This window comes from Thrips palmi, unplaced genomic scaffold (assembly GCF_012932325.1).
Source record: "Thrips palmi isolate BJ-2018 unplaced genomic scaffold, TpBJ-2018v1 HiC_scaffold_17, whole genome shotgun sequence".
NCBI lineage: Eukaryota > Metazoa > Arthropoda > Insecta > Thysanoptera > Thripidae > Thrips > Thrips palmi.
Window position 1 is genome coordinate 1,303,309 of NW_023144626.1, and position 18,042 is coordinate 1,321,350.

General features: G+C 61.0%; 2 protein-coding genes across 2 annotated transcripts in view; one reads left to right on the forward strand and one right to left on the reverse strand.

Annotated features, from left to right (window-relative positions):
- The window catches only part of LOC117643520 (popeye domain-containing protein 3-like), a 112,364-nt gene that overhangs the window by 64,243 nt on the left and 30,079 nt on the right, over nt 1-18,042 (reverse strand). The window lies entirely within an intron of this gene.
- LOC117643523 (protein jagged-1b) overlaps nt 1-18,042 on the forward strand; it is a 75,940-nt gene that overhangs the window by 10,706 nt on the left and 47,192 nt on the right. The window contains exon 2 of the mRNA XM_034382450.1: nt 1,221-1,541. Within this exon, the coding sequence (XP_034238341.1) occupies nt 1,221-1,541 (321 nt within the window). The remainder of the gene's footprint in view (nt 1-1,220; nt 1,542-18,042) is intronic.

Sequence of the window (18,042 nt, forward strand, 5' to 3'; positions counted from 1 at the left end):
GGCGCGCGCCAACAGGGAAAAAGAAACGAGAAAAAGCCAACGGCGCTTGTAACTTGTAACGTCCTAGGGGGTAATGAGAGTGAACACGAGACACGAGTCGGACACACTGGAAGCCGATACCCCGCCTTTTGAGGGAACGTGGACGGGCAGTACGACGCGAACAAGAAGACGTCCAGTCAGCGTGGCGGGGTGGGGCGGGGTGGGGCGGGTCTGCATCATGCCCGGCAGACAATCTGACACCGAAAGCGCGCCTGTGCGGAAAACTGGAAAATGGGCTGGCGCCCCGAGCGGCAGGCCAGGCCAGCCAGGTCGGTCTGGGCGTATCCCATGACGGCCCAACAGGCTACCGGCACGATACGCTTCTCTTATTCAGCGGTCACTCTGCGTGTGTGTGTGTGTGTGTGTGTAGCGTGCCGCACATGTTCAGCCAAGCGCGGGGTGAAGGCGCGGTGTGAAGGGAAACAAGGGCCCAGGAAGGGGGGGGGGAAGGCGAGGGGCAGGCCCCCGTCCCCACACAAATAGCGCCTAATAACTGTAATAACTTGGCGACTTGGCGGACGCGTGACACAGGTGCCGCGGTGAAGCGGCTGGGAGAAAGAAAAAGGAGGGGGGGGGGGGGGGTAGCAACGCCGCGCTTATAGCGGGGGGCCTCGACGTGTCGCTCCGCCGGACCAAGCGAGCGGAAAAAGTAAAAGGGGGGCTTTCAAGAATAGGAGAACGTTCTTCGCTTTTTTTTGTGTGTGTGGCCGGGCTCTTTTTTATTTGTAGCGCACATGAAGTTTTCGGCGTGTGTGTGCGTGCGTGTATGTGTGTGTGTGTGTGATTTAGTAGGCGGTGCGTAGAGCGCGGCGCGGTCGGTCGGCCTCCTGCGGGGTTGGGTCTCTTCCGTGCCCCCCCGCGGCCACCGGCGTGGTAATGGACGAAGGGGGCTGTGATGACCCCCCCCCCCTTTTCGCCACGCCACGCGCCACGCGGCACTCCGCGCTACAATTAAATAATACCTCGGCCATAGAGTCGCCATATAAGCCATTTCCATTCCGGGGATTCCTGTCCCGGGCGGCAACATTCCTGGGCGGCGCGTCGCTCTGCCGGCACACTGCCGCTCCGGCCGCGGGGCTTTGCGCCGCTTTGCGCGCGAGGCGTCGGTGGCCGTCGCGACGCCGGCCCACTGTGCGGCTGCGCCGTTATGTGCAAACTGATTGACCCTTGTTTGTCCGCAGCCGGCCGCCTGCTCGGGGTTCTTCGAGCTGCAGCTGCTGGAGCTGCACAACCCCCGGCTGGAGGTGCGGGGCGGCGCGTGCTGCGCGGGGGGCCTCCCGCCCTGCTCGGCGCCGTGCCACACCCGCCTCCGCCTGTGCCTCAAGGAGTACCAGAACAACGTCACGTCCACCGGGTCCTGCTCGTTCGGCAACGCCACCTCGCCCGTCCTGGGCGGCGCGTCCTTCGCGCTCGCCGACGCCGACCTGGCGCAGGACGAGCAGGGCCCGGAGCCCGAGCCGGAGCACGGCAAGCTGGTCATCCCCTTCGCCTTCAGATGGACGGTGAGTCGCCTGTTTCCTTTCCTCTGTAGCATACCAACGACATTCCGCGCTGTGTCTCTCGCGCCCCCACCGGGCTACGTGACGCCCCTTGAGTGCGAGAGAGACAGAACCACCCCCCCATTGGTATGGACCGCAGAGGCCCTGGCCGTGTCCCATGCAGTTTAAGGTGACGGTCGGGGCGCCTGGCAGGTAGGCAGCCCGGCCCTGCTCCACGCACCGCCGTCCTCGCGTTGCCTACCTTTCTGCCCATTATTCGCACTTCGCGGCGCCTTCGCTCGCGTTCGCGGGTTGCGTGTTCCCCGCGCATCATTTGTGCCGAGCCGGCCGGCCAGCCTGGTGCGGAGGTAGGAGCTCCGTGCGCTGGCCTCGTGCGTGGAGGTCTCCAGTCCTCCGCGGTGGTCCTCGCTGAGGTCCTCGCCGAGGTCCTCGCTGAGGTCCTCGCAGAGGTCCTCGCTGAGATCCTTATTTCGCGGACCTGTAAGGTCCTTCGCATAGGTCCTCATAGAGGTCCTGTGCTCTGGGAGGTCCTGGTAGACGTCCTGCCGGTACGCCGGGTCCATAGACGCTGCCAATACACCGGCAGGACACCGATGCTATCACGCTGCGCCGCGCCGCGCGGACCGCGGGCAACTTATTCCAAGATGGAAACGTGAGTTTAGTTTTATTATTGCTATCGTGATGGTGCAAGATAATTAATTTTACGGCTTCGCTTCGTGCGTTCCCGTCCGTTCGCGCGTTCGCGCTGGCCGTGCGTGCGTACCAAATAAGCGGGTCTGCCAACTTGAAATTTGAGTCGCGAGGAATCCCGGTCGGTGCAAGGCGAGGCAAGGCCTGCTGCACGGCTTCGATCAGCAGTTGGCACCACTGGCTGGGATTCGGCCGCGCGGCCTCGCCTTCTCGGACTTTGGGACTTTCGGACGCGCTCACGGATTACCGCCAGTCGAGTCGGAAGAAACCAGTTGCCTGCCCTGGAAACTGTTGTGTGGCGCGGCGTAGTGTTTTTATTCCCCGGCAGTCCAGCACCCGGCCAGCCCCACGGCCTGGAGTCCAGACTCTGGCGTCCAGACTCCACCTTCGTCCCGGGCGGTCGGGTGATCACGCTGTCGGGCGGGCCCGAGGGCCGCGGGGGTGGCCGATGTGTAAGTAGCGCCCCACCGTGGGGCTCGAATTAATCACATTCCGAAGGCCGAGGCTCCCTCCTCCCAGTGTACCGCAGTGCACCGTGGAGGTCACTCGTCCCCTCCCGTCCTTCCTGCATCCCCGGCGTCTCGACGCGCTCCTCCCGCGGGGATCCAGGACGGAGGTCCTCGCATGGGACTTCGGAAAAAAGCGCAGTAGCAAGTGTGCGACATGTTCGACCGGAAATCGAGATCCGATTTTCCGGTCGGTTCAAAATGCAGAGCGCGGCGCGTCCGTCCGACCGGCCGCCTCACCGCCTCGCACGCGTGCGGACAGCATGAGGGCTTTCGAATCACTTTGTTTGCTCGCTCAGGTCGACCCCCCCCCCCCGCAGATTCCCCCCTCGCCGTTGACTCAGTGGCGTTGCATGCGGGTATCCTTTACCACCTGCTGCGGACGCGTTGGGACGCCCCCGAATTCAAGGGGGAGGGGGTGGAGAGGGGGGAGGGGAGGGGGGATGCGCACGGACACGCACACAGACACACACAAAAGAGGTAGAGGCGGTCGTGTAACAAGGTTTCCTGCTCCTCGTAATATTGGTCTGGCACCAGCGCGTTCGCGTTCCTGCACACACGTTCGTTCAAAGACACTCACACGCACACACACAGACACACACACACGGGCTGATCTACTCAAGCAGTGCACAGCGCGGTCCTCCGCGCTACGCCACGCCGACATCGCGATGCTCTACACGATGCCGGCCGGCCGGACCGCCGTGGCGGGGCGTGGCGTGGCGGCGCGACAATGTCGTCCAGCAGCTCCGCGGCCTCCTCGTCGTCGTGTGCGTGCGCGCGTGCGAATTCGCGCCGAGCAGCGCGACGCAGCGCGCAATCCGATGACCCGCGCCGCCTGGCCGGGCATCATCGTCATCTCCCTGCTGCTGCTCTGCCACCTCGTGCATCGCGACTCACACACACACAGACACCCACACGAGTCACACCCACACATCACCAAACGCCGCGACACGGCACTGACTAAACACCCAGCCGATTTGCATAATGCTTGGCCCGCAGTGTGTGCCGACAGGAACGGCTCCGCCGGGAGAAGCCGCTGGAGAAGCCAGAGTCACTGGAGAAGTCGCCAGAGAGGCCACCGGGAAGGCTCCAGGATCCACACTGGAGGAGTCGGACTGGCGGAGTGAAACTGGAGAAGCCTACTGGAGAAGCCGAACTGGAGAAACCATACCGGCAGCCATCCTGGAATAAAATCAGAGAAGCTGATGGAGATTCTTTGGCGGCCCCTCTCTCCCGCTGAGCGTTTGAACCCTTTTCGCTTCTTCGCTCCAGCGGGCTCCAGCGAGGCTCCAGACAGCAGCCGGAGAGGCGATGTAAGCACGGAGGGGCCTCGCCCGGGGGGCCGGAGGGGCCGGGGGCCACGGCTGGAGGGCTTGGCCGGTTGGTGGCTGCCTGGCTGCCCCGCCAGGACGGGCCGGTCACTGCGGGGCTCGCGTCTGGTCGAGCTGGAAGTACAGTTACAACCCGCACCACACAGGCAGGACCGGGGGCCACGGCATGGGCCACGGCATGGGCCGCGAAAATGCTGCGGGGTCAAATGCATGTACTTAGGTGTCCCTTCGCCACGCTCTCCATTCAAACGGGAAATAGACTGTAAGTGGCGAGTGGGGCTTAATAACAACAACAACGCCACCACACCAACAACAAAACCAGCAACAACAACACGCATGCAGCGCATGCACAATGAAGCGGGCTGCGCCGGTCTGCCCCTCTCGAGGTGATTCACTCCGAGTACCTGTTTGCTGACGTGCCGCGCCGCCGCTTCCCCCGATCCGAGTCGAGCCGAACTCCGATCGAGCCGAGCCGAACGAGAGCAGGGCCGGCGAGCGGCGCCGAGCCGAGCCGAGCCGGCCGAGCGCGGAGCGGAGGGCCCCGGAGTCGGCTCTGACAAGCTCCCGAACCGGAGCTGTTATCCCTTGAATTTTCATTTTCTTTGCATGTGATTGAGCGCCGGGGCGACGCTCCACTCCCCCCTCCACTCCACTGCAGCCTCTGCCTCCCAGCCTCCGCCGGCCTTGTGTGCACCGCGGCCACGGCGGCCACGGCGGCCACGGCGGCCACCACGCACAGGCCGATGCGGAGGATCCGGAGCAGCGAGGCTCTCCGCGTCGCTTGGAGAGACTCGCAGCGAGAGCGGCGACGACTTGGGAGGGTTTCCATCGAATCACAGTGCTCGTTTTGGCTGAGCCAGAGAGCTCTCTACGACGCACCCCTACGGGCCGTGGAGGAAGACAGAGCGACGTTCGCGATGATCGGGCCGCGGCAGACTGTTGCGCGAGTGCCACCTGATCGGGCCACTCTTTGACCGAGGCGTAAACCGCCGCGGCGCCCCCTCTACAAACAGTGGGCGCGCATCCATCATTGTCACGGCCTCATTACCTCGGACTCTCTGACCGCCATGGCGCGCCACCGGCCTCCCTGGGCCGCCCTGGGCCGGCCGGGGGGCGTGACGAAGCGGTGAAGCGGAAGGGCGAAGCGGCGGCGCAGCGTGGCGCAGCGCCGGTCAAGTGGTCGGAGCGACTGGTGAAGTGGTGGGAGCAACTGGTGAAGTGGTGAGAGCGACTGGTGAAGTGGTCGAAGCGGCTGGTGAAGTGGTGGGAGCGACTGGTGAAGTGGTGGGAGCGACTGGTGAAGTGGTGGGAGCGACTGGTGAAGTGGTGGGAGCGACTGGTGAATTGGTCGGAGCGACTGGTGAAGTGGTGGGAGCGAGTGGTGAAGTGGTCGAAGCGACTGGTGTGGTGGTTGAAACGGGTGAAGTAAGGAGGTTGGTGAAATGGTCGAAACGGTTCAGGACGTGGCGTGAAGGTGGCGTGTGTGATTCGGCTCCCGCTTCCGCCATTGCTGCTACTTGTAGGGCGTGAGGTTGTGGCGGGGCGGGGCGGGCTGCAGGGGCTGTTGCTTTCTCGAGCCGAACGTCGGTGTCTGGTCCGACCACAGCCGCGCTGCACTGCGCTGCACCGGGACGTAAACCGTGCTGCATTCATACTGCAGGCTCTGCAGGCAAGCGGGCCGACTGCATGGTACACTTTTCACCGCAAGCTGGTGACCCTGGGCCGCCGCCCCGCCCGCCCCCCGCCACCGGCACCCGGGACTTGTGGACTGTGCTCATCCGCAGAGCAATCTACTGGGTGGTCCCTGAGGGCCGCGTCCTGGAGGGGTCCCGGCGGGGTCCAGCGGGGCACAGAGGCCGCGCCGCGCCGCGCCACGCCACGAGGGCAGGCGGTTGGGCCGGTCAGCTCGGGCCCGGGCGCATGTATGGCGGATGTAAACAAACAAAGAGTAACCCGACGAGCGGCTGAAAAAGGCGAACTAGCTGCACTCTGCGGAGAGGCGGACGTCAATGACTCAAAGGGAGGTGTGGCGCTGTCTCTCTCGCACCCTGCGGCACTCTGCGGCACTCTGCGGAGAGGCGGACGTCAATGACTCAAAGGGAGGTGTGGCGCTGTCTCTCTCGCACCCTGCGGCACTCTGCGGCACTCTGCGGAGAGGCGGACGTCAATGACTCAAAGGGAGGTGTGGCGCTGTCTCTCTCGCACCCTGCGGCACTCTGCGGCACTCTGCGGAGAGGCGGACGTCAATGACTCAAAGGGAGGTGTGGCGCTGTCTCTCTCGCACCCCTGCGGCACTCTGCGGCACTCTGCGGAGAGGCGGACGTCAATGACTCAAAGGGAGGTGTGGCGCTGTCTCTCTCGCACCCTGCGGCACTCTGCGGCACTCTGCGGCACTCTGCGGAGAGGCGGACGTCAATGACTCAAAGGGAGGTGTGGCGCTGTCTCTCTCGCACCCTGCGGCACCTGCGGCACTCTGGCGTCATGCAGGTTGCTGTCTCTCCGCACCCTGCGGCACTCTGCGGCACTCTGCGGAGAGGCGGACGTCAATGACTCAAAGGGAGGTGTGGCGCTGTCTCTCTCGCACCCTGCGGCACTCTGCGGCACTCTGCGGAGAGGCGGACGTCAATGACTCAAAGGGAGGTGTGGCGCTGTCTCTCTCGCACCCTGCGGCACTCTGCGGCACTCTGCGGAGAGGCGGACGTCAATGACTCAAAGGGAGGTGTGGCGCTGTCTCTCTCGCACCCTGCGGCACTCTGCGGCACTCTGCGGAGAGGCGGACGTCAATGACTCAAAGGGAGGTGTGGCGCTGTCTCTCTCGCACCCTGCGGCACTCTGCGGCACTCTGCGGAGAGGCGGACGTCAATGACTCAAAGGGAGGTGTGGCGCTGTCTCTCTCGCACCCTGCGGCACTCTGCGGCACTCTGCGGAGAGGCGGACGTCAATGACTCAAAGGGAGGTGTGGCGCTGTCTCTCTCGCACCCTGCGGCACTCTGCGGCACTCTGCGGAGAGGCGGACGTCAATGACTCAAAGGGAGGTGTGGCGCTGTCTCTCTCGCACCCCTGCGGCACTCTGCGGCACTCTGCGGAGAGGCGGACGTCAATGACTCAAAGGGAGGTGTGGCGCTGTCTCTCTCGCACCCTGCGGCACTCTGCGGCACTCTGCGGAGAGGCGGACGTCAATGACTCAAAGGGAGGTGTGGCGCTGTCTCTCTCGCACCCTGCGGCACTCTGCGGCACTCTGCGGAGAGGCGGACGTCAATGACTCAAAGGGAGGTGTGGCGCTGTCTCTCTCGCACCCTGCGGCACTCTGCGGCACTCTGCGGAGAGGCGGACGTCAATGACTCAAAGGGAGGTGTGGCGCTGTCTCTCTCGCACCCTGCGGCACTCTGCGGCACTCTGCGGAGAGGCGGACGTCAATGACTCAAAGGGAGGTGTGGCGCTGTCTCTCTCGCACCCTGCGGCACTCTGCGGCACTCTGCGGAGAGGCGGACGTCAATGACTCAAAGGGAGGTGTGGCGCTGTCTCTCTCGCACCCTGCGGCACTCTGCGGCACTCTGCGGGACGCCCCGTCAGTGCGAGAGAGACGGCGCGACGAAAGCACTGCTCAGCCGGCCGGACCGGGCCGCGAATTCCTCCGGGGCGGATTGGACTTCCACTCGTGCCCGCCGCGCCCCGCCGCGCCCCGCCACTGATCTGGCTCTTATTTATTGCAAGCCGCGGGAAATTTAATTAGCAATCTTTTTTTTTTTCGGCCGCGCCGCCCGCGCCGTCTGGGCCGGTCCAGCGGACAAAGAGTGTCCCCGGAAAAAAGGCCAGACAAGAAGAAACGCGAAAATGGTCCTCATCAGGGCCAAAAGGGCCAAACGGGCCAAAAGTCGCATTCCCGCATTCCACGACGGCCAGCGGAGAAGCGAGGGCCTTTTCGCGCGGCGAGGCGCGGCGCGCGCGAAGTGGAAGTGGCAGGGGCGCGGGTTCGAGTCCCGCCGCCGCGCTGCCGCCGACTGATTTTCATCCGGCCGCCTCGCTGTGGCGGCCGAACGGCCGAAGTGAGAGTCTTACTTTGGCGTGGGCGGCGCCAGGGCTGCGCCAGGGCGGCGCGGCTCGGCTAGGTGGCCGTTTGCACGGAGTCCTTTAATTGGCCGAGGGTGTGTAAGCGAAGCAAGGTGTGCCGCCCGTTGCATTTAACGAACCGTTGCGACTCATCGCACGAGCGCAGTCGAGCGCACCGACGTTCAATTTTATTTCCGCGCTCCTGCCGTTGTCGTCCGCGACCGCCACGGCCGTCGGTGGTGACGGTGCACTGCTTGGCGTGGGGCGCCGTGGGGGGCGGTACGGGGTACTTTCCGGGCGAGTCTCACCCACCCCAAGGGGAAATCAGTGTGAATTTCGGTGTGCAAATCCAATTAATTATTGTCGAATTTCGATGAATTTCGGACAAAAACAACTGAATTTTGAGATGAATTTAGATTCTATAACCAATCAAATGAAGCTTACAATAGTTTTTTTCGCGTGCGGCCACACTGTACTTGATCTCCGATTTGTTTCCACCTCGGGATGGCTTCTCGAGCCACCGACGTGGCCACTGATGTGGTCACTGCCATGTGGACTCTGCCAATGTGGACTCGGGGGCGGCCACGTGAGTAATTGCCCCGCGCCCTACATGGGCAAAGTGGTGTGTCGCTGCAGGCTCTGTCTCTGTCTCCCTCGCACTCGCGTCCCGCAGAGGTGCGACAGAGACAGAGTCCTTCGGAGTGAGGCGGCTGCCACCGGGACAGGCAAAGGGCATCAGTCCGTCGGCCGGCGTGCGGTACACTATAGTATGTGCGGGGGCCGCGCGTCGCATCGCGTCGCGGAGCGTGTCAGCAAGTGGAGTAATGCTTCGCGTGCTGCCGGTGGCACGGCGTGGCACGGCCGACACGCGGCTGACCTTTGTCGCGGGTAATTAACACTGTCGCTCTGTCTCTCTCGCACCCCAACAGGACGTCGCAGGAGTGCGAGGGAGGCAGAGCGAAGAAAGCAGTGTGTGGGGAATCGCTGTGCAGATCGGCGTGCCCCAATGTCTTCCAGCCAATCAAGTTGCGTGACGCCTGCTGTGGACGGATGCGGACGGTCTAAAAATTGCAAGTCTGAAAATAGTTCGCCGCGACCTGATTGGTCCGAAACCGAAGGCGGTCGTTCCTCCGAGTTCCGGCAATCCGCACCGAAAATGTCTCGACAGCGAGCCGTCCGCGCCCGTCTCCAGATTGGCCTGATTTAGTGTGTCACTTGGCCTGACTTCGGCTCCTAATTAGAAGACGTGAATGCGGTGCGCTTCGACACGGTAAGGCCCAAGGCGGCCGATGAAAAAAAAAAATTCCCCGCCCGCCCGCGCCCAGCGAATTCCGCCACCCAAAATTCCGAAAGTCGTTTTAGGCTCTTTTTTCGCCTCCTTCCTCCTCCTTCTTCTTCCTTTTTGTCGGTGGTCATGTCAACGGGAAGGGACATAGGGCAGGGGGCGGGGTGAGGACGCTAACGAGAAGCAAACACGACGGGGAATTCTTGCGCTTTCGTGTGTGTGTGTGTGTGTGTGTGTGTGTGTGTGTGTGTGTGTCCGGCACACTCACGCGTCGGCCACGCAGTCGACGGGGGAAAGAAGAAATTTTTGATTCAACTGTGAAACTTGAATGCAATAAAGCCTAATGAAGCAATGGCGGCGCGTTCCCCGTAGTAATAGTGCACTTCGTTAAAAAGATATCGACAGTCCGTCTCGGTTTGATATTTTAAAGAAAAAGGTAGAACGAAAAAAAAACCGAGTCAACCAACAGTGACTTGCGGCTTTGCTGCTAACTGAGCGGCAGCCAGGCGCGAGCCCTTCTTCCGAGGCTCCAATCATGCTTCTTTTGAGGCGCGAACATCTTTGTGGCGAGCTAGCGTCGGTCGAGGCAGCCGCCCGGGTCGAGATATCGAAATGATATCGTCACATTGTGTTGTTTTATGTAAATTCCGTACTGTGCCCGCGCGCACACAATGCGCCAATCCAGACCGAGATAAATCAATAGCCCTCATAATTGTTTTGTCCGACGCGCAATTGACTTTCTTCTCTGAGACGCGGAGGTGATCTCTATCGGCCCGGCGCGCCGCCCCGCACAACCAGCAGAACCAAGAGCAGAGAAAAAGAGAAGTGTGCTTCTCCGAAAGTCGTTCTGGAACGGAAGTGAGAAGAATAAAAGCGGAAGGCTAGAACGGCACAATACCGATTGCGCCTTAGCTTTATGAAATAATTGACGAACAGTGATCAGAATTTCCCGCTAGGTTTAGAAATTCAACAAGGTTTCTTCTCAGCCAACGTATAAATTTTTTCCAGGCAAACTGTTTTGCCGCTCTGGCTTTCTCCAGGGGACCGCTCATAGCAGGCATGTCATATTTCGCTCGTTTGTCAGTGTCGCCGTTTTATTCTCGATATATTTTTTTTCATGAAATATTTTCCCGCTCTGTATATCATCTAAGTAAGTAGGTGCAGCGTCGCAACCAGTGCCGTGCCCCTCCGCCGCCGCCCCACTGTGTTATTACTGGGGCCGCACAACGGGGTAATGATTGTTATTTGGACCGTCGCTAAGAAATAAGGAACATAGTAACTCCCTTCATGTGTGTATCGAACGACGCCGCCTTTCTTCGACACTGTAGCGACCAGTTCGGTTCGGAATTTTCTGACTTTGAACGTTATTTTCGTCTCCTCTCCTAGTCCTGTCTCATCCTCTTTTACCTTCTTGTCTTCGTTTGTTCGTATGTTTCTTCTTCTGCCTCTTTTTCGATCTACCTCTCCCTCCCCTGTGCTCTTCCTCCTTATATCTTTTCTCTTCACTCTTCTTTTCCACCTCCTCTCTCAACTCCTTTCCTCCCCTCCTTCGTCTTCTCTTCTGCTACACTATTTCTCTTCTTCTCCTTCTTCGTTTTCTTTTTCTTCTTCTACTTCACTCCTCCTCTCGTCCGCTTCCACTCGTGCCGTGCTGTCTGTATCATATCACGGCACTGATTTTATTCCAAGTGGCGGCGTGATCCCCGCAATGACCGTCATTACCATCATTATGCTATCATTGTGTCGGCGAGGCTTGCATGATGCACGGTGCATGATGCATGCTGTATGCACGGAGTGCATGGCGTTGCCCGCTGCTGGACATCGCGGTGGCGGCGGCGCTTCGAAATCCCGCCGAAAGATTTCTCACACCGCAAATTTGCGTTGCGCGTCGCGGACTTTGTCTAGGAAAGTGACAAGAATTTCCTTTTTTTTGCACAGCGGTGCGGGAAGAGCGCGCGTTTCCCAGAGAAACTCACTTGTCGTACTTAGGACGTGTTTAAGACTGCGCTGCGCGGTGTGTGCGGAAAGGCTCGCCGGGTAAGGTGTGCTAAGCTAAAGGCCGTTATTTATAGGCCTCGCGTTTGATAAGCTGGGCCGCGGCGGAAGGCCCCAAGGGGGGCAAGGGGGCTCCAAGGGAGGGCTGCCGATGGACGACGCCTTGCCGCGCGTCTGAAATGGCCTGCTGAAAGGGACCGCTGGTGAAAGTGCGTGCAGGACACCTTTCAAGTCGATTCAACACACACACACACACACACACACACACACACACCAATCTACGCAGACGCGCGCTCGTGCACCCACACACAGACGCGACGCGCACAAACACACGCATACACACTCACACGCGCGTCCTCTGCTGTGAGTTCGGAAGCTGCACGAGATGGTGGATCACACACACACACACACACACGCACACACATACACGCAAGGGCACACGCAGCTTCTCCGGGGAGCGTGTGAGTCGTGTGTGAGGAGCGTGGCGGGGCGTGGCGGGGCGTGGCGGGGCGTGGCGGGGCGGGCCACGGCATCAGAATGGGCAGAGTGCCCCGAATGCCCCGAGGGGGCAAAGCGGGCACAGGGGCTCTGGGAATCCTTGAGTGTGTGTGTGTGTGTGTGTGTGTGTGTGTGTGTGTGCGTGTGTGTGTGTGTGTGTGCGTGTGGCCGCGCTTATGCCGCGTCGGGTAAAGGCTACCCTGCTGAAAACGACCGGCACAGTGTAGGGACTGAGAGAGAGAGAACCTGGCTTACTTTGAGTGCGACGTGTTTCGAGCGTCGCGGCGGGACGGCCGCTAGGTCGTATACTTCAGGGGCTGACAAATAGTTGAATACGGGGACCGAACGACGCGTTGCGACGGGACGCCCCGCGAGTGAGAGACCGCGACACTTTACGACTGCAGTCGAACATTCACGCGTCCACTTACTTGCAGTCCCGGGCATCCTCACCTAGGCTGGCAAGGATTTGATTTGCCAGCGTGATGACGATGGAGATCATGTGATGAAGTTAGCGATAAAAAAGGTCGTGAAGTTTTAAAGATCTTTTGGGGGTTTTGAAAGTTGAAAGCGATGATTGCCAATATGGAGAAGGAAAAAGAAAGCTAAACGAAATTGTTGAAGGTCCGAATTGCGGCGGCTTGATCCGAGCGATTCGCACCACCGCAAAACCAGTGTGGATCTCTGCCCCCTGGGGTGGCGCCCCACCCCACCCCACCCCGCCACGCCACGCCACGCACCTCCGCAGCTCTCGTTCGGCTTTATCTTGCTTTCATCCGCCGCCCCGTGGCTCCCAGTGGCTCCTTGCCCCTTGGTCGCTCCGCCGGGCCCGGCGCCGAACAGCCTCAACAGAGCCCCGTCGCTCTGTCTCCGTCGCACCTCCCCGGCCCGGCCCGCGAGTGCGAGAGAGACGGAGTGATAATGGCTGATTGAGCCTGCCGGTCACGAGCGCGTGCGTCAATCCGCCGATGCATCTAATCTTGTACAGCGTGTTGTTCGCGAAGGGCCGCCCTACAGTGTAGTGTACAGCGTGTTGGCGAAAGATCATCGGGCCACGCGGCGCGGATCGCATGGCCAGCGGGCTGTCTACGCAGATTTCGTAACTGTGTCTCTCTCGCACTCGCGGGGCGTGCGAGCGAGACGGCATCGACGAGAGCGTGCGTGCCCCCATGCGCCCGGGAGGGGGGGGGGAGGGGGCGGCGCAGGGCCCCGAGGGGCGTGGCGGGGACCGTCGGTAGCGCTCGGGTTTCTCTGGCCTCGGGGCGTCCATTTTTCTCTGCTTTACTTTCGGGTACCTCTCGGCTCGGGGTGCCTCTCGGGGTGCCTCCGGCCTCCGGATGGCCCTACCAGCATCCCGAGCCGCGGCGCGTTGCGCCCGAGGTGGAACACAACGGGTCGTCTCTGCGCGCGGCGCTGGTTGGTGGTTCGAGTCCCCGCCGCGGCGACCGACTTTTCCCCCATTCCATACGCCCACGCTCCTGGAGAACTCATGGGCTTCCGAACAGAGATCCGTCACTCCGTCTCTCTCGCACCAACACGGAGAGCACCATGAGTGCGAGAGAGAAAGACACAAAGTGACGAAAGCGACGTCGTTCGCTCGGCAGGTGCATGCGTGGGCGGGGCTGCCCGCTACACTCGTAAGTCAGTCAATAGAGCGAGAAGGCACACTGTCACGCACCCACTCCACACCGGCGCGCTGCCGCACTGCCGCGCATGCCGCGACGGCGCGTTTAGGCCCACTTATCCAATTTAAAAGGTCCGCCTGTTTTTCCTCCCCCTTCCGTTTAATTTCCCCGCCGGCCTTTTTGCCCTTCGGGGTGTCGTGCGTTTCCGGGGCCTTTGGTGGTCGGTTGCTCAGTCCGTCTGGTTGCTTCTTGTCGATGTTGTTGTAGGCGGCGGGGATTCGGTACGACGACGGCGCTGCGCGAGGCGCCGCTGCACAGATGGGGGGTTGCGCTGCACTCAAGGGTTGCTGCCGCACTGGAGGGGTGGTCCGCGGGACGGAGGCACGGAGGGACGGCGGGTCCGCGGGGAGGGCGGGTGTCGTCCCCAGGCGATCATGAACCGAGTGGGACCACGCACCGCACTCGACACACATTTTTTCGGCCGGCCGGGCTTGGCGCTCGCGGCTCGCACGCGTGATGCGTTTTGGGTTTTCAAGTGGCGGCGCACGCACCGCGCACGCACCGCGCACGCACATGTCCGCGTCCACGCGCATCTGCCCAGGGCGCGGCCGGCCGGCCCGCCAGACTGCCTCTCCAGCGCGGAGATTCAAATGAGGTCGCCGCCGGATTTCAACCTCCATCTTTGGGCTGGTTCGAGGAGGCTTTAGGCTGTGGAGCGTCGCGACGCAAATCGTTCGTTTGATGTGCGTCAAGCTGTGGACGGCATGATTTGGCGTCGTGTTTTGCGTTCAGTTTGTTCATAGCGCTCGCTTCGTCCAGTCCGCTTTCGTTGTGGTGGACCTGGCGCCTTTTTGTGCACGTGCGGGCGTCAGTGTGTGTGTGTGTACGCGAGTCATCCCCAATCTAGGCCACTGCCAGTGCAGTGCCAGTGCGATGATGACGAGGCACGCAAAAACGGGGCTGCAGTCCGATGAAGCTGCGCTCTGCGTCTCTCTCGCACCCGCGACGGAACGCCTCATGAGTGCGAGAGAGACAGAGCGACTGCGGGCGGAGGGACAATGCGACAATAACCCTGCATATACAGTGCACCCCCTCCCCCGCCCGCCCCCGCAGTCGCGAAGTGTGTTTTTTTTTCCTGGGTTGTTTTAATGAAGATGGCGCGGTCGAAGCCACTCCACTGCAAACAGCCACGCGCCCCGGCGCTGTAATAGCGGCAGTGTATACGTAATCCCTATCGTATGTCATGGAGCCCACCCTACTTTTCCGGGCAGGGCGCAGCACCCTCCCCTCTGCACCCTCCTCCATCCCCTCCCCTGCCTCCCCTCCCCTCCCCTCCCCTTCCCCTCCATCCCCTCTCCCCCTCCCCTCCTGCCGCTGTCCGGACAATTGGCCGCATTAACCCGGCAGGCAACCCCAAGTCGCGCGTCAATTCGACAATCACGCACATTAATCCTTTTGGCGCTGCCAGTGTGCCAGCGCTGCGGTCCGAGGCGGCAAGTACGGCGCACATGGCGGTGCACCACGCCGACCTTGAGGGACCGACGGGGTGTGGCTCTGTCTCTCACACTCGCGTCCCGAAGGGGTCCCAAAGGGGTGCGAGAGAGACAGAGCGACGAAGCGTCGTTCGGAACCGGCCCGCGGAGGGAGGGTTCGTTAGTGCGAGTCGGACGCACAGACAAAACACGACGGACAATTAATAATTCATAATAATTAATAACAAGGGCGACACACTGTACGTAGCGCACTTTGGCCGCCTGTCGGCGAAGCGCGAGCGAGCACCCACCTAGAAAAATGGTTTCTGGATTTTTGATTTTCTTGGTTTTTTTGTAAAAAAAATCTTGACACAAGAAAAATCTTCTTCATTCAAGAAAAAAAAATTTTGGATTTAGAAAAATTTTCTTGCAAAATCCAAGAAAAGTTATTATTTTTTTTTTGATCCAAAGAAGTCATCTTTTTTGGTGCCATTCCGAACACGTTTCGCGGTGTAACACCGTCCGCAAGTGCGACTCGAATCAAACACTCGACGGCACCAATGGATTCCTCGTCCGAAGGGCAATCCATTGGTCCCCTCATGTGTCAGTGCAAGGCACGCCTTTTCAGGAACGCGCTCCAAACGTGCCCTGGGTTCTGGGTTCGACCGCCGCGACTGGTCGTGTGGCCCACTACACTGCGAGCCGCCGCAACGCGTTTGCCGAGCGATTCAGCGCATCGATTTGTCGCTCTGTCTCTCTCGCACCCCCAACGACACTTGTGAATCTGCTGCTTTTTGCTCTCGCTGCGCGACGAGGAGGGCCCCGGCCGGTATCGAACCCGCCGCCGTGCGCATGCCGTATCTCGCGCCCGGATTAGTGATATGATCCTGCACCGCGCGTTTTAACGTCCTTTTAATAGTGCAGCAGGCGGTGCGGCACTGCAGCCCACCGCACTGCGAATCCAGATCGAGATCGCGGCGCGAAATAACTCTAGCGGAGGTCAATAAACAGCATCGGTGACGACGCGCCGGCGTGGACTCCGAACGGTGCTCTCCTGTCTCTCTCCCACGAGGTCAAAGACACGCATGCCGTACTCGTGGCGGGATCAAACGCAGACGACGAACATTACATTAGCCTAACGACGCCGGTAAGTGTGGCGTTTTCATTCGGCTCCTTTCGGCGAAACGGCGTCGAGCGCTCCGGCTGCCAACTGGCCGACATGTGGCACCATGTCGTTTCGCACTGCGATGTGTGTAATCTCCAGGATGCCGCCAACGGCCGCCGAGCCGAAGCCCCGCTCGCCGCTCTAGCCGCGCGCCGCCGGCCCGCCACCTGCCGGGGGAAGCCCCGCCATTCCCCGCGGTCAGATTCGAATTTGCCGCGCTGCTGGGACGCACCTAACAGTTGCGCGCCCCCTTTGGTGGGAACGGACCGACGTCGGGACGTGTGCCGAACGGTGTCCCTCCATTCATCTTCCGTATCACGCCCCGTTCGACTACACAGCGGGGGCGCGTTCGGGACGCGTTCGGGACACGTTCGGGCCTCAGCGGCCTTCCTCTGCGGCGACAGCGCGCTGCACATTGCGGTTCAGAGAGAGAGAGAGAGAGAGAGAGAGAGAGAGAGAGAGAGAGAGAGAGAGAGAGAGAGAGAGAGAGAGAGAGAGAGAGAGGCAGCGCGCAACGCCCCGCTGCTGCCGCCGCGACCCGACCCGAACGCGCAGCACCCACTTGGGGCTTATCTTGGAGAGAAACTCATTCGCACACCGCGCTGCTTGTGTCGTTCCGTCTGTCTGTCTGTCCGTCCGTCCGTCCGTCCGCGCAACCCTTGACACGACACGGCTCCTTCCTGCACGGTAGCGCCGTTCGCCGGCGAGACACATCGATGCAAGAAAACGATTCCTATTGTCGCAGTCCAGCCAATCAGGGCGCGGGAAGGAAAAACAGCCCGCCGGACAGCCGCTCATTTAGATCACTCTATGCCGAGTGGCGCGGCTGCCGATTGTCCTGTCCAATCTGTTGGCGTGTCCCCGCCGGCCGGCCAGGGCCCTAGACGCCACCGCGGCGCACCGTCAGGCCGGCTGCCGCTGGCTTTGCAGTACCTGGAAATACGTTTGATGGTATCGCCCGTCCTCGCCTCCTTTTTTCTGGACCCACGCTCTGTCCCTCTCGCACCCCTGCGGACAACCCCGTGAGTGCGAGAGAGACGGGGAGACGTCGTGATTTCCACCCCGGGTTCGCACACGCCACCGCCGGGACTCGAACCCGCGGCCATGCATCAGCGCGATCACGAGACGGGATTTCCTCGTCGTGCCGCGAGCGGGCCGCGGGCGGCGTGTACAAACATTCACACGGCCAACACCTTCCGAGTAACTTTGCGGCTTTGCCGGGCGCCCTTCGCCGGCAAATATACGACCGAACGAAGTGGGTTACGTGGCAGCGGCTGTAGCACACGTGCCATTTTGTTCGCCATGCAGATGAGCACACGTGTAACGTAAGGCGGTTCTCCGGGTGCAACTTTTACAAATTAATTCCGGAGGGGAGCCGGTAGCTGTTCTGTTCAACAGTTTCATCTCGTCAGGCGGATCTCAACTGTGTGCCCCTTCGTCTAATCACGCATTCGCTCTAGAGTTCCTAGAGTAATGCCCTGCGCAGGATACGTACGGGGCGCTCTGCTGCGCCACGCGCGTTCAAGTCACTGCAACATTTTGTGTTTGTTGTGTGTCCGTCCCTCTGCCCCTATCGATCTCTCTATCTGTCTATCTGTCTGTCTGTTTGTCTGTCTGTCTGTCCGTCCGTCCGTCTGCACGCATTGTGGGCTCTGGATTATCGCGGCCTTTGCAATTGACGCGCTTACCGTATCGCTCGCCATCTCCACGCTCGGGGAGGCAAAAGACCGCCGCGGTTTTAAAATGGGATTTGTTTCGCCCCTCTAAACGCGGGATTATTACGACCCTGTCGACTCGACAGTCTTTTATCTCCTCACTTGATTTGACAGTGTGGCATTACTGCACTCTCGTACAAAATTTAAAATCCCCCGTCAATTATTTTGCCACGCC